The sequence below is a fragment of the Anolis sagrei genome, chromosome 4 (assembly GCF_037176765.1).
Source record: "Anolis sagrei isolate rAnoSag1 chromosome 4, rAnoSag1.mat, whole genome shotgun sequence".
Classification (NCBI taxonomy): Eukaryota; Metazoa; Chordata; class Lepidosauria; order Squamata; family Dactyloidae; genus Anolis; species Anolis sagrei.
This window is the reverse complement of record NC_090024.1, coordinates 188758081-188774671: the sequence shown is the minus strand read 5'-3', so window position 1 is coordinate 188774671 and position 16591 is coordinate 188758081. Positions and strand designations below refer to the sequence as shown.

At 41.8% G+C, this 16591-nt stretch overlaps 1 protein-coding gene across 1 annotated transcript in view; it reads left to right on the top strand.

Annotated features, from left to right (window-relative positions):
- The window catches only part of GRM4 (glutamate metabotropic receptor 4), a 395801-nt gene that overhangs the window by 64348 nt on the left and 314862 nt on the right, over window positions 1–16591 (top strand). Inside the window, exon 2 of the mRNA XM_060773126.2 lies at window positions 6894–7866. Within this exon, the coding sequence (XP_060629109.1) occupies window positions 7336–7866 (531 nt within the window). The 5' untranslated portion in view covers window positions 6894–7335. The remainder of the gene's footprint in view (window positions 1–6893; window positions 7867–16591) is intronic.

Below are 16591 nucleotides of genomic sequence, written 5' to 3'. Positions count from 1 at the left end.
ATTGCATAGCACTGAACTATGGCAAATCAAAAGTGGTGTCAAACTGCATTAATTCTGCAGCGTAGATACATCCTAGGAGGGCTATGCTGGGGTCCTAGACTTTAGGGCCAGATAAATTACCTTGGAGGGACGTATCCGGTCCACGGGCCTCAGTTTGAGGACCCCTGATTTAGAGTCTGCACCCACTTTCAATCCTGCAGCTGCCTGCAGGATTCTGGGTTTGTAGTTTGGAGAGGGGCTTTTCCCATTGTCATCAAGAGAAGTACTGGGACTCACTTAATTGCAAGCCCCAGAACTCTTCAGGTTTTAAAGTGGGAGAAGTCCTATCTGATTTTGGAAACTAAGTAAGGTCAGTGCTAATTAATATTTGAAAGGGAGAACCTCAATGAGGTAAGTTATATTTCAGGTGAAAGTTGGAAAAAATCACTTTGTGGAGCCTTCTTCAACAGCAGGTGCTGCTTCTCCTCTCTCCCCTCCTCCAAGTTTCTTTCCTTCCCCCAGTCCTCCATTTGGCTTTTCCCAAGTCTAACCTTGGGAAAAAGAGGCAGAAAACCTTTTAAAAACAAGTAGCATCCTTCTCTTGTGTCTTTTTCTCTTCTTATCCCAATGGCTCCTCCTTGTCTGCAAGCCTCATAGCACTTCTGAAGCAACTTCCCCTTTCACTTTGCTTTAGTGCTTAGGTTACAGTAATACCAGATACTAATGTACACACTAATTTTGGCCATGTGCATTAGACTTGAGAAAATACGGTATGTCTCAGGAGGGCTACAAGGTAGCTGCTGCTCCACAACATCACCTGATTCAGGCTTCCACCTTATCCTGACTAATTGTTGGGCCATACTTAAGCAAGAACAAAGGTAAGGTGAAAACTGCTTCATGGTTTACACAGGTAAGGTGAAAACTGGCAGGAAAGGAATGGAAAAAGCTTGTGTGCTTGGACTGTGGGCCATATGTGGGCTCATCTGTTTTGTAGCCCTTCCTCCTCTGATAAAATTACTTAGTTTCCCATTAAATGTTGACCACAAGGCAGCACCTTTACCTTCAAAATAAGTTGAATGATCTTGGAAGTGTAAACAAGATGCATGCATCTGACAAAATTGACTCCTACGGCCACTGATTTTTGATAGCACAGCAGCATTTTTAAACAATTTACCTTAAACACAAAATGTATGTTCAAGGTAAATTGTTAAAACATACTGCCATGCTGTCAAAATTTGGTAGTAGTGGAGGTCGATTGTGACTTATAATGGATTCAGGAAGGCAATATGCATCTCATATCCACATCAAAAATAGTTCACTTTTAAAAGAAAGGGTTGAACTGCATACCAGAGGTCATGGAAGGAATAGGATTCATCTTGCAATGAAGGAAGGTACTTACTTACTTAGGTGATCCCTTGTTGTCCGAGTATGATGGCCTTCCAAGTGTAGTGTCTTGGCGTTGAATATGTAGGTGACTGTGGAGCCCTATTCTTGACCCGCATGTTCTTCCACAGTGAGGTCATTGGTTACCAGATGGAAGGTGGTCCCGGTCAGGGTTGGCTTGATGCGCCTTCCTCTTGACATTTTTCTCCCTTTTGCCTTCAATTTTCACCTCTTCATATTCCACAGCATAGCTGGTTACAGCTGACCTCCAGTTAGAGCACTCAAGGGCCAGGGCTTCCCAGTTCTCGGTGTCTATGCCACACTTTCTAAGATTAGCTTTAAGCCCATGTTTAAATCTCTTTTCCTGTTTTCCATTCTTGAGTTGGGAATATAATAACTGCTTGGGGAGACAATGGTTGGGCATTTGGACAACGTGGCCAGTCTAGTGGAGTTGATGGTGTAGGAGCATCACTTCAATGCTGGTGGTCTTTGCTTCTTCCAGCACATTGACATTTGTCTGCCTGTCTTCCCAAGAGATTTGCAGGATTTTTCAAAGGCAATGCTGATCATTCAAGCAGTTGAGTGTGACGTATAGGGAGGCAATTCAGCAATAGTGATAGGTCAATCTGGGTTAGGATTGAAGTAAGCATTGGGTTGGTGAAACCCAATATAGTGGTCCAGGAAGCATGACTTAGTTCATTTTCAAGAAGATGAATGGTTCAAGATTTTCTTCGGCTGCTGCTGGTTGCAATCAATGTGTGATTTTTTACCCTCTTTAAATACTGTACTCTCCGACTGTCCTGATTAATCCTTTGCCATCCTATTTTCCAAATGTCTTGCCCCAGTTTCCCTTCCACATTTCCCTTTTGTCTCCTATTACTTTGATTGCTGCAAATTAAACTGAAAGTGCAAGAGTACATTCACTCAGTTTACTCAGTAAGGAGAGAAGAGGAACAAAATCTTGCTTTTCCCAGCAGGTTAAGGCAAAAGTAAATTGCTATAGATTCTCTCAGTTTATGTGTTCTTTTTTTATTAAGAATGCCTGCCATTTTAACAATAATGTTTTTTGGCCAGTTTCCATATGAGCAATGGTGGCTGGTATGGCTCCATTACTGCAGAGTCTTTTTTTCCCTCCTAAATAGTCACTGCTGCTCCTTCTGTTAAAACAGGTGTAACCAAATTCCTCAAATTTATGGGATTTAGCCTTCTTATCATATGCAGTTCTAAATTCTACTCCAAACACCTGTTTAAAAATAACCTAAATTGGCTCAAAAGAGCTAGCAGGATTTAATTAATCATTTATTTTATAGGTACCTTTTTTGAAGAATGCAGGACTGTAGATCAGGTCTGAACACATGCTGTGAATGCAGATTTGGGAAAGACCAGTGGAAGGAAGACTATGGGAAATCCTGGAAAGCTGCTGCGAGCCAATGGAAGTAATACTGAGCCTGCAGGGGAGTTAAAAATTAGATTTTGTAACTGTAGAAATGTCCCACTAAACACCCATATTTTAAAGGAGGACAGATTAAGAATACAATACACAATTTCTCCCTGCTTATATCCTATATCAGTACTGGCTTCTCCATAGGAATCGGTATGTCTTAGTTTACCCTACAGTGGAGAGTAATTTACAAATCTGCCTCGGTTCAGTAGCAGTTATCTGTTCCTGACCCCTCATCAAACTTGCTCTGTCACCCCTCAAACACTGTTTACCCCTCCTGTAGTATCACAGTAATCCCCAAATGCTTTCAAAACTCCTGCAATGATTCCTGCATGCTCCTGCTGTTATAAATCGTCTTTCCAATGCCTGGTCTCAGTATATAACATATGTCTAATCCCCATCCCAATTTTCCATTTTCAGATCTATCACTATTTCAATCCTTCTCTTTTTCCTAACTAAATATCCTGTTTCCAACTACATGAGAATCTCTTAGCCCCCTCAAAAGCTCCTGCCAGGATGACCAATGGCATGACTTTTAGGAGTCATGCCATTGGTCAATTACTAAGTAGCATGGAGGGAATGATTTCTCCACTGGAATTCCATTGAGAAGATGCAGAGATAGTGCAAGGCTCTGGTCAAATCTCCAGCTGCAGTCCTGTTATCTCTCTTTATCATGAGACCTTTGAGGAAAGTAGAGGCAATGTTTTACTCAATTTAGTTGCTAAAAAGTTATTTTGTGTTTGGGTACATACCCATGTCCACACAGCATGGTGTAGTGGTTTGAGTTTTGGACTAAGTGTGTATCTATACAGTTGAAACAATGCAGTTTGACACCAGTTTAACTGCCATGGCCTAATGCTAGGGAATCATGGAAATCATAGTTTTACAAGGTCTTTAGCCTCCTCTGCGAAAGAATGCTGCTGCATCACCAAACATAACTCCCATGATTCCATAGTATTGAACTTTGATAAAGTAGTGTCAAACTGGATTAATTCTACTGTGTAACTTCACCATAGGACTCAGGGAGACTAGAATATGAATCTCTGCCTGGCCATGGAAATTCACTGGGTGACCCGGGCTACTCACACTCTCTTAGACTGAGAAGAAGGCAATGACAAACCTCCTCTTATGCTAGCCTATGACTGTAATAAAGATTTATTGTGACAAACCCTTCTCTGAATAAAACTTGCCAAGAAAACAGTATGATCGGGGCCACATTTGACTTAATCCTGAAAGGAAATGTGAGTTTTGTTGTTTTAAACTATATATTTAATTTTTTTTTATTCTTAAGGGTATGCTTCAAATTGTTTAATATTGTTAACAATATTACTCTATTTTAACGTTGACCTTTTGTATGTTTTTAAGTATATTGTACTCTTTCTAATTTATAAGATGCCTTTGTCCCACATTTTAGATGAAAGATGGATATAAATAAAGTTAACCATAATCATAACAACAACAAATTCAATTGATTAGCTGCTATGGCCCGTTCATCACCTGGTGATCATCCTCCTGTTTGCAATCCTTTCTGTACTTAGGCTTCTCCTTTGATGATAGTCACATATTTTACCATGGTATCCTTCTGGGTCATCTCATTGGGGTGAGACTGGGAGGCACTATATTACAGAAGTTGCATTCTTTCTTGGAGTGATGTACCCAGAAGGTGGTGCTGGGGGACTCCTATTTGAACTGCTAGCTGTTGACCTGTGGGGTTCCTCAGGGTTCCATTTTGTCCCCCCATGCTATTTAACATATACATGAAAACACTGGGAGAGGTCATCTGGAGTTTTGGAACATGGTGCCACCTATATGCACTACTATTTCTTTCCACTTAATGCCAAGGAAGCTGTTGTGACCCAAAACCAGTGCATGTCATCAGTAATGGACCTGATGAGGGCAAGCAGATTGAAACTTAATCCAGATGAGACAGAAGTATCATCTGGATTAAGTTTCTGTCAGTTGGAAGGCAGATCAGGGAATAGGTATTCGGCCTGGGCTGGATGGGGTAACACCCCCCTGAAGACACAGATCCGCAGATTGGAGGCCCTCCTGGACTTGAACGTCAAGGCCCAGATGTCAGTGGTGGCTGGAAGGGCCTTTGTACAATTAAGGCTTGTGTGCCAACTGCGCCAGTTCTTTGAGAAGCCAGATCTGGTCACAGTGGTCCATGCCTTAGTTACATCCTGTCTGGATTACTGTAATGCACTCTACGTGGGGCTGCCTCTGAAGAGTGGTCAGAAACTTCAGCTGGTCCAAAGCGCTGCAGCCAGGTTGCTCACTGGGACTGGCTACAGGGAGAGGACGACCCCCCTGTTGAAGCAGCTCTATTGGCTGCCAGTCTGTTACTGGGCACAATTCAAACTGCTGGCTATGATCTTTAAAGGCCTAGATTGTTCAGGTCCAGGCTATTTTGCTGACTTGTACATGCCCTTGTACAGATCTTCAGGAGAGGCCCTTCTCTTGGTCCCACCACTATTTCAAGCCTGGTTGGTAGGAATGAGAGAGCGGGTCTACTCAGTGGCTGCTCCATGACTCTGGAACTCTCTGCCCAGGGAAGCCAGAATGCTGTCCCTTGCTGTCCTTCTGTTGGCAGAAGAAAACCTTTTTATTCAGACAGGCTGTTAAAGATTAAGGTGTTTAAGATCTAGTCAGGGGGTGCTGTGATTTTTAACTGTTTTGATGGATTTTAACTATGATTTTTTTTAGTGCTATTTGTGTTTAGTTCTATTTTAATTTTTGCAGATTTATATATTTGAAATTGTATATTAATGCTTTTATGTCATCCCTTTGAGTGCCATTTGGGGAGATAATGTGGAGCATAAATAAATAAATAAATAAATAATTACAATAATACCACCCCAAGGGTTGTATTTTACCTTCAAGAAACCAGGGACACCATGAAGAGGCAAAAACTGATTTTGTATAGGAGAAATACTCCCACTCCTTACATATATATCTAACTAGACTAGATAGATATAGAAATGATGGCTCAGAAATCTGTTTTGATCCAGAGTCTACAGTACACTCAGGAATGAAGCAACTGAATCGGGGTGCGCAATAGAATGGAATGGTAAATTAATGGGAGGACATTGTTATATGTGCTGGTACCCAATAAATTCACCTGCTATTCTTGTGGGCAATGGAGATAGCTGTTCTGTCACCAATTTTGAAGTAATATTCTGCTGTTCAGCTTATTTACTTGTATATGTATATGGAATGCGGGATAGGGATATTTGCTTTAGGAAACAATATGCCTTGGGTCCACTCTATTCCTGTCTTGGGTTGGGAAACATATTTCTCTCTAGGTGATGCTGTATTGCAGCTCACATCAATCCTTGCCATTGTCTGTGCTGGCTAGGGCTGATGGTAGCTGCAATCAAAAAAATAACCAAAAGGAAGAATGTTCAACACCCTTGCTTTACCCCAAGTTTCACTTACGGATAATGCGATTCGACTATGCCAAACCACAGTTCTCAGCTGTGTCTACCACCAGCCTGGAAGAAAATATTACATTAAAAAAATTCATAGTTGGGTGTATTGATCAAAATGAGGTTGTATCTTTTCTTGTAGTTCTATTGTGGGATAATTCTGACTCTTTGTTTTGGCTGCCAGATGGAATGAGCAGCTTTTCTGAAGTCAACAAAGCAGACAAATATTTCCCCTTTCCCTTATTTATTTTTTAAAATAATATGGTTGTTAATGAGCAGTTGTAAAAGCAAAGCGAGTTCATTCATCCTTTCCTGCAAAAAAAATGCCTACTTGGTTTCATAGATCTGTCTGTCTGTAGGGCGCAGCAAGCTCCCACTAGGGCAAACTTGCTTCAAGTCCATGAATAATGGAGTTTAGGAGAGTTCAAACATGATTTCTCTCTGCCTCCACCTCTGTGTGGCTTTTGTACAAATATTGTTTCTCTCAAAGCATAACAAAAAGCTCTGATCAAGTGAATCCTGACGCCTTTTTTCAGTGTACATTAACTTACACCCTTCTGTCGAACTTCTTGATAAAAGATGTGAATAGCTAATGTCCCCTTTTAAATGCATCCATTTGATTTTCTTTTTCTTTCTTTCCTTTCCTCTTTCTCCCTTTCAAGGACTGTGGACAAAGGAATAAAGAGGATTCTTCTCTCTGTGTCTTCTCCTTCACACAAAGTTATGCAAAGCCTGGAGCCTTGGTTTAATTGTGCGGCTGTATTCCTCCAGAGGGCTGGAAAAGAGACTTTGTAAAAGCCTCCAGCCCCAGCAATCCCCTCCCTTCTTCATTACCTGCCTTGGAATGGATACTGGCAAAGACTGGGAAACTTGACAGAAACGTGAAGGCAAAGCAGGAGAAAAATATGGTTTGTCCCCTTCGGAAAGCCTCAAATCAGTTCTTCCCATCGGTTTCAGCACTTTGAAAAGCTATTTTTCCTTCAGCACTTGTAGGATTTGAATGCAGAGCCAGCACCCAAGCCAGCCAAACAAAGGAGTCTGGTACATGTCAACCAACTGGACTTTCATGGGTGCAGGGTTTTGAGTGTTCAGGGATCTTTGGCAATGACTGGGAAGAACGGGGGATCCCTGTGCATGGAGCCACTCTCCTTCTGCCTCCTCTTGAGTGTCTGCTGTGGCTGGTGGTATCAGCCAGCCAGCTCTGCCAAACCCAAAGGTCAGGGTCATCCCCACATGAACTCTATCCGCCTCGATGGGGACATCACCTTAGGTGGCCTCTTCCCTGTCCATGGGAGGGGCTCTGAAGGCAAGGCCTGTGGGGAACTGAAGAAAGAGAAGGGGATTCACCGCCTGGAGGCTATGCTCTTTGCTCTGGACCGAATCAACAATGACCCAGACTTACTTCCAAATATCACCTTGGGGGCTCGCATCTTGGACACCTGTTCTCGAGATACCCATGCCTTGGAGCAGTCACTCACCTTTGTCCAGGCTCTGATTGAGAAGGACAGCACCGAGGTGCGCTGCGTGAATGGTGGGCCACCTATCATCACCAAGCCGGAACGTGTGGTTGGTGTGATAGGGGCATCTGGCAGCTCCGTCTCCATTATGGTGGCCAATATTTTGCGCCTCTTCAAGGTAAGGTTGTGGGCACACTTTTCTCTGCACAGGGATCATTTGCAATTCAAATCCTTCCTTCTTGCCACTGCAGCTGCAAAAATAACTGCCTGTGACTGTTAAGTGGAGAGAAAAAAACCCACTAAAGTAGGTTTTAACCATAATTATAGAGACGTAGTTCTTGCTCCCTGGTGAGGAAAAAGGAGGAGAATGAAAGTTCTTGCTGTGTCTCTGTGGGTGTTTAAAGAGCTCCCTGATTCCCTTATGGAGTCTGACCCTTCCCCTCCTTTCCCAACATGGTACTTAGGACTTTTTCCCTCTTTCCCTTTGTATCTTCCACTTCTGTAAGGGAAAACTGACAAGCTGATTCTGATGTGGGAAGGATGCTGCGCAGGGTGGTGAATGTTTTTTTTTTTAAAATTTTGGGAGGGGGGAATTATATGTTTCATTTTACAGCTGTGAGGAATATTCATGCTGCGCATTATCCCACATGATGCTGTGGGAGGGTGAGGGGGTGGGTAAAATGAGAAACCTGATCCACCAAAGCATTTAGAAATCAATATGATGAGGGAAAGGCCCCTTTTCTTGTGTACATGGTAATTTCCAATGCTCAAGGGCATAGGTGGGATGTCCTCCCCCAGACTGAATTACCCTTTGGTGCTAGAGTATTACAAACATTTTCATGCCTTTTCTTATAAAGTTCTGAGCTTCCTAGAATGACAGATTTTTTTGGCAATGAAAGCACATTTTCATATAATCTTGTTCTAATACACTCCAGTTCAAAGCATACCATGAGAAAGGGAGTATTCCTTCTAGAGAAGGAATAGAAAAATTCTAGGCCTCCAGATGTTGCTAGATTGTGACTTCCATCAAGTATAGACAACATGGCCAGTGGTGAGGATGATAAGGGCTGCAAGCTGCTAGGGAGTCACATATTTCCCAAATGTATTCTAAAAGGGGAAGAAGTGTTTTCCTGGATTGTCAGGGAACTGGGACCATTTTTGTGGGGGAGATCCTCAATCCTAAAGTCCCAAGTAGGGCAGGGAATTACAACCTCAAAAGGTAACTTTTCAAAGCTCTGCAGCAGACTCAATTCCAGGAGAGAGTTTTTTTTAATCCCATTCTAAAGAAGCACTGGTTTCAATACTACTGTTCCCACTCAGAGTCTCTTTGTATAGTGGGAGGAAGGAGTGCTTGGTTAATACTAGATTGAAGGCCAGAGGTTGCTACGCCTCTTAGATACCAGGGTCATGCATAGCTATTCACACTGGTGTAGCTTTGATTTCAATGCTTGATCTCTCACCCCCTCACTTACAAGTAGCTGCATGCTCCCTTTTGCTCGGTCAACTGATAATTAGCTGATCAAAGGTGTAATATTAACTGGACTCCAGCTAACAGAAGCTTCCATGTGGCTGTACTGTACCGGAGCTGTCAAGGTATCTGTCTGGCTTCTTGTGGTTTCTCCATTACACAACAGATGCTCTTGAACTGTTTTCAGGTTTGACTAGCATTGCAGGTAAAGGAACAGCTTGAGGGACAGTTTAGACATTACCTCTTGTTGCGTCTCTAATTTTCCTAACAGGCTGACAAGACAACCTGAAATTAATGTGAGCTCATTGTCTGACTATATGAAATGGAGAACTACATTGCTGTACCTTATGAGCAGGATTCTGTTGCCTCACTCTTTTAAAAGGCAATGATGGTTGACCTAGTACTGACTAACTACCTCATCACACTAGAGCATGGATCCACTTTAAATCTGGTTTCTGCCTCCTGCAGCATTCTTGTGTTTGTAGTTTAGTGAGGTCCAGGACATGCCTGGCTGAGCATTTTAAGGGCCCCTCTCCTAAACTACAAGCCCCAGAATGCAGCAGGAAGCAGCAACTAGATTTAAAGTGGATCCCTGCTCTTGTGTGATGAGGTCTTAAAGGTTCCACAGAAGGAAGCAGGGTGGGGGTGTTGGTGGCGGTAGGCTCTCTTCTCATTGAAGTCTCCTAGCTGAAAAGCTGTCGTTCTCCAGGACTATTATTGTAATCAGGTTGGGGAGGGCGGCATCCTGCCTTGAGGGGAAAATGATGCAGTGAGATAAAGTGCAACTTGCATTGAAATCTTGGTCCTGATTCAGATCAGGGACACTTACAGATTCTCTTACTTTTAGGAAAAGGGTTTTTAAAAAACCTCCTTAATTCCTCCATGGGGAGCGTGTGGTTCTCCACACAACCCTTTACCATTAGATGTGCTGGCTGAGGCTGATGGTACTTGCGGTCCAACAACATCTGGAAGGTCACACAATGTTCACCTCTGTATATTTTCACAAACCTATCAGTTCCCGTATTTTCATCTGTCTGTCCACCTAGCTATCTTTCTATCCAATTTGTTAAATGGTGGTTTAGAAATAAAAAAACAAAGGCACAATGTATAAATATGAAATCTAAAACATAATAAAACAAAAGGATAAACCTCTCTGCTCTGAGTTCAGCAGGTTCTGCGGATCAAATCTTCATTCCAGGACCCACTACAAATGAGGTCCTGAAGCGAAGCCAAAATGTGGTTTGATTTTTTCCCCAGTTCCATTGGGTGGGGGCTTGGAGAAAGAGCCACCCCATTGCCTATTTCTGCCCATGACACATATGGTCTCTACATAACTGAATATAATATAAACATGACCTGAGATCTCATGCGCTGTAGCAGCTCGCTTGGCAAAATGCTCCGGGCAGATTCTCAGGTGCATTAGCAAACATCCCAAATACTTTCCCTGCAGCTGCAAATGTCAAAAGCTGTCACTTTTCATCCCAGAAGGAAGGAACTTTTGTGATGCATCCAATGATTGCTCAAAGTACAGTGTTTCTAAGGATATTTCAGGAAACGGGCATTGTTTTTTCCCCTTGCCAGGCTCCAGCAAGAGGAACCTTGACCATTTTTGATGTTGTTGATTATAATTCACTTGCTGAATGCCTCCATCAGAGGTATCATTTTAATTAATGTTGCTATTTATGAATTCTGAAAACACCAGACAAATGCATATGAAAGCATTTGCATTTCTATTAATTGCCCTAATTCTAATATGATACTTAGACTCAGCGGGCCAGCAGTCATCATTACTAGCAGAACAAATCATGTGCAAGTCAACTTGAAAATCAGTGTCATCAAGTTCAATGTGACTTATTTCTAGATTTGTCTGTATGGGAGGGCAACCATAGACCTTCAAAAGAATTATGAGGAAACAAATCAATAGTCCCGTGCTATCTTTTAAACTGATATTGATCATTGTGTTGTTGAAGGTTTTCATGGACAGAATCACTGGGTTGCTGTGAGTTTTCTGGGCTGTATGGCCATTTTCCAGAAGTATTCTCTCCTGACGTTTCACCTGCATCTATGGCAGACATCCTCAGAGGTTGTGAGGTCTGTTGGAAACTCACTGAGGATGCTTGCCATAGATGCAGGCAAAATGTCAGGAGAGAATGCCTCTAGACCATGGCCATACAACCCGAAAAAACCTACAACAACCCAGTGATTCCGGCCATGAAAGCCTTCGACAATACATTGTTCTTTGGGAGTTAGCAACCTGTGACCCCAGGGTTACATGTGGTCCTTGGCCTAATTTGATGGAGGTGGAGAGAACCCAGAAGGACAGAAGAAAGATGGGAGGGGGACATATGGCTTCATGTGAGATCAAAATGGGGTGATGGAAGAAGGTTGTGAAAACTGTAGGGGAGTACATGACAAAGAGGGGTGATGTTCCTGCACTTTTGATTGTTGTGTTTTGGCTGGTTATGTTATCTACTTATCCCTGCTTTAACACATTCTTTCACCTATTGAGTAAAGGAATAAACTTAATGACTTCTTTGTGGCATCCTAGCAAGTAATCCTCGCTCTGCAGGACAGGGAGGTATTAGGATTGATGAGATGGAAATCAAAAGAGAAGCAAGGATCAAAAAGAAGTAAGGAGAGAGGATGGGATGGCAGAGAGATAGAAGAGCTGGCTTTGTCTGATTTTGGCTCAATTTCTAATTCTCAACAGTCATGGAAGAAATGCAGCCACATTCTGGCCTATATCTGTGCATGGTATCCTTGCATTATATTTGTGTGATTCTGAAGCCTGTCCATCTTTCCTTTGCTTAATTGCCTGAAGAAGGCACAGATAATTTCCAGGCTATCTGGTGTGGACATTTTATAATCCTTCAAATGACACAATTATATTTGTTATTGTGCTTGAATCCCAAATTTGTAGTTTTGAGAAGCACTGGAATGCTCTGGCTGACAATTTCTTATGTCCCTTCCTGAACTGTCAATCCCAGGATTCCATAGGACTGAACTATGGTGCTCAGAGTTTAATAAAAACCCCATTATCCTGTGGTGCAAATGGGTCCCAGGTCTAGCAAGCATCTGGCTTTGCATTGCATGTTGCAAACCTTTTACTGTTGAAGAGGGCCTTCCAAATAGCTCAATTGCAAGGACATCAGGGCAGTACATTTTGCTTTCCTTGCAAATGATCAAGAAATAATGGGAAACTTAAAAATAACACGAATGACAATGCACTACAATTAAATTAATTGCTTCTCATTTTTAACCTTGTATCCTTTGAAGAAAACAAAAGCACCTGCACTTTAGATTCAATGTAATGAAAGAAAGCACGTTCTGTTCAAAGGACAATGGTAGCTATAACCTCTGAATGAGCTACTTTCTTTTCATGTGATTACCTAGGGGCCGCTCAATAGTTGTAAAAGATCACGAGAAAGGGCAACCTTCACTCAATCTATTCTAGACAGTCTAACACTAGACTAACTTTAGTGCTGTATTCTAGCTCACTCATAGGATTTTATTACATTTACAAATCAGCACTATTACTCAAATGGAGAGAGGTGTGATAATGATGCTCATGCTGTATGTATCTGCTATCACTTCTCATTGCCATGAAATGCTATTCCATGGCAATGAGCGGTAATAGCAGGTACATACGATATGAGCATCTTCATTATCATGTCTCTCTCCATAAGTGCAGTAGTGCTGATATGCCAATCCATGGTATCATGGTCATGCTTCCGAATACCTTCATAACCCTGCCGTCTTGCGACTCTGTAATGTATTAGTTTTGCAGTCCCAGCAATGGATAACTTTTCAAAAACCAAATATTACTGTAAATTATAAAATAAACAGCTCAGGAATGGTGAGGGGGAAGGAGGAGAGTGGAAGAGAAAGAGAATCCCATCCCCTGATGTTACCTTGGTGCCAGTATGTCAGCACAGAATTTTAATGGGCTCATCACAAAAAGTAGATGGGGAAAATATGACAGGAGGGGTAGCTATTGATGTGGTTTGTCCATTAATCACTAAGGGTGGGTTAATTGTGTGGAGGAGGCAACAGGATGTGCACAGAGCCATGTGACAGTCAATAGTTCTCTTTCAATACTGTTTTGCCTCCCTTGTGTGATAAAGCCCACAGTAAGAAGAGGGGTAGTTCATATCTACTGTGTTTTTGTGAGTCCTGTAAGAGTTTAGATCAGTGTTCCTCAAAGTGGTGGTCTCTCAGGATCCAGTTTTCAGGGCCTTGATTCTGGCACCAGAAGTCAGGGCCCCTGACGTAGAACTCTGATAAGACACCTGTGGCGGTTGACCCTGAGAGGGAACGGTTAGCAGTTTGGATGGGTGAATTACACCGGGTTTTGTCTTGGTGGGAGTTACATTTTTGAATGTGGGGGAGGGTATATAAGGGAGTGCCAACCGGTGCCAGGCACTCTCGGCTTTTTGCATGTCTGTGTTTCCTGTAGTAAGGTTCTCAGTGATACCAGAGCGTTGTCCTGTGTCTTCATTTGGGAGCTGCTACTGTGAGCTGACAGTGGTCTGCTGACTGATGCCTGTTCATGAGCCATCTACTAGGCCTGGGTAACAACGCAAAAATTTGTTTCTAAAATCGATTTGTAATTGGGGGTTTTTTTTGTTTCGATATTTAAAATAATTACAAAACTTTCCCAAAAAAAGTTTCGGTATTTACGAAATTTCGTAAATATTTACAAAAGATTTTGTAAAGATGGCGCCCTTTTTTTTTCAATATTTTAAAAATATTTTTTAAATTTAATTATTAATTTAGTAGAAAAGGGATTAATTATTATTCATTATTATTAAGGAGGGAAGGCAGGCACTCACTCTGGCGGGCCCTCTCGCTCGCCGCTCGCTCGCCCCTCTCGCTCGCCCCTCTCGCTCGCCGCTCGCTCGCCCGCCCCTCTCGCTCGCCGCTCGATCGCCTGCCCCTCTCAGAAGATAGAGAGAGAAAGTTAGAGACAATAGGTAGACAGAGTGAGAGAGAGATGGCAGAGAAAGTGAGAGGTGTGTGTGAGAGAGATGACAGGTCATCTCTCGCTCGCCCCTCTCGCTCGCCGCTCGCTCGCCCCTCTCAGCAAGCATCGGCAGGCGGCCATCTTAAGTATTTCCGAAATGGACGGAAATACAAAATTTTTTGGCGCCTGCCGTTTCGATATTTAAAAACACTTCCAGGTTAAAAAAAATGTTTTGTAATCGTTTCGTAATTCAAAAATTAACGAATTTTTTAACGAATTACGAATTAACGAAACGAATTGACCAGCCCTACCATCTACCCATTTTGATGTCACCCCCATGGACCTCTTCCTGTACAGAACAAAACACATATTGTAGCTAGAATCCCAGAAAAACTGACAAAATCAACTATAAAAACAGAAACAAAACAATATTGTGTGCTTGCAGCGCATGCAGTCAAAACCACATGCTTCGAAGCATCATTATAATTGGGTAATAATGAGGGTTCTGATCAGATTGCATACAGAATAGAAGGCACAAAAACTAAATCAGTACAGCATTTTAGCCTTGTAGGTATACTAATACATGTAAACTGAGCTAATGAAAAATGTTTTATGTTTATATCCAATGACAGGGGTATTTTTAAAAAAATAAAAAGTAATACATACTGAAACACTGCACAAAAATATTATAGATAGTCATTTTGTTGTTACCTGTTCTGATGGTGGCACCTAGTATGATTTGCATTTCCCCCGATACTCTCCCTAGTGGCACCATTGCTATGCATTTTTCCATGGCTGCAAATAACCCATGCCTAGCATTGACTGCAGTTTCAGATTTCTCCATTCGTTTGTTCTTTTGCTTAATCTCTCCTTTTGCTGAAATGGCAGAAGGTGTATTAGGCAAGCACAAGGTGCTAATAGGTCTACATGTTTCTTGCTATAAGCTTCCAAACAGCATGGATTTGTTAGTCTTTAAACTGAAAGGTTAAAAATTATGTTTCACTTTCAAAATTTATCCTCTTGTGGTTTGACAAAGAACTGAGTGGCTGGTATAGGGCAGTTTGACAGTTTCTTCTCTAATCTGTCTTCAGCTGCACTTTCCATATGGATGCTTTATTGCAGATATCCTATCCTGGGAGCCAATTTACTTCTAAATGAAACAGGTTGGAGTCTGATGCACACGTACAGAATGACATATGTGCATTGCTGTGAGCTTCAGGATGTCACAGGAAGTAAGGTACATTTTTAGGACAGAGCCATTTTTAACATGATACATTTCTTCACATTTTCTCAGAGGAAGCCATAATTTTATCTACAAGGTTATTTATTTATTGTGTCAGAAGCAAAATGAGAATACAGTTATAATGTAATAAAAAACCACAAGATTAAAAACTTGGCATTATACTAAATTTTGTATAGATCTACTAGGTGTTCTATAGCATGACCCACTTCTGGTGGTACAGTATATGCAAAAGTTCAAGATACCTTCACTAAGTGAAAACTTGAGTGAAAACTTATTACGTATGTATTTTCAATAAATTATAGCCCTGTTGAAGTTTGTTAGATTAGAATTCAACTTTAAGGTAAAGGGTAAAGGTTTCCCCTTGGCATTATGTCTAGTCGTGTTTGACTCTGGAGGGTAGTGCTAATCCCCATTTCTAATCCCCACTTCTAATCTCCAAGATCATGTGGCTAGCATGACTGCATGGAGTGCTGTTACCTTCCTGTCTGAGCAGTACCTATTGATCAACTCACATTTTCATGTTTTTTAACTGCTAGGTTGGCAGAAGCTGAGGCTAACAGCAGTAGCTCACCGCGCTCACTGGATTCAAACTGTTGACCTGCAGTTTAACCCACTGAGCCACCAGGGGCTCTGGTTCAACTTTAAGTGGCAACTAAAACAAAACGTTGTAATCATTTGCACACTGTGACACGGGGAAGGGACAAATTGAAATCCCCCTATCTCTGAAAGCTTTGGTAGAGACTCCTCTACTTCCTGAAGTTCCATTCCTCAGTGAAGGCTCCCCTGTTTATCTTCCGGATTTATTCTATTCATTCAACTATATCTATGGATTTTCAGATTATCCCATTTCTTGTTTCATCATCAAATCATTTTCCTTTTTTTCTGGGCTCAGAGAAAGCAGCAAACCAAAGAACATGCGAGTATTAGAATCATGGTGGGAGATACCAGATCCATTCAGACCATGACAGTGACAGTAAAGAATACATCTTTGTGTGGATGGGACAAAATGGGGGTATTGAACCCCCTAATTATGCTTCTAATTATTTTTTTCCTTCAGTCCATAAATCTGTAGCATTTCAGAGTGGGACAATGAAAACTATTCACACCTAGTCCACATTACCTTGGTAGTTTTGCCCTTTTCTTTCTTTCTTTTTTGAATGCCTCAACTACTTGTTAATGTTCAACTGAAATGTTAATTTATAGAAATCATTTTGAGGATTGACAGAAAA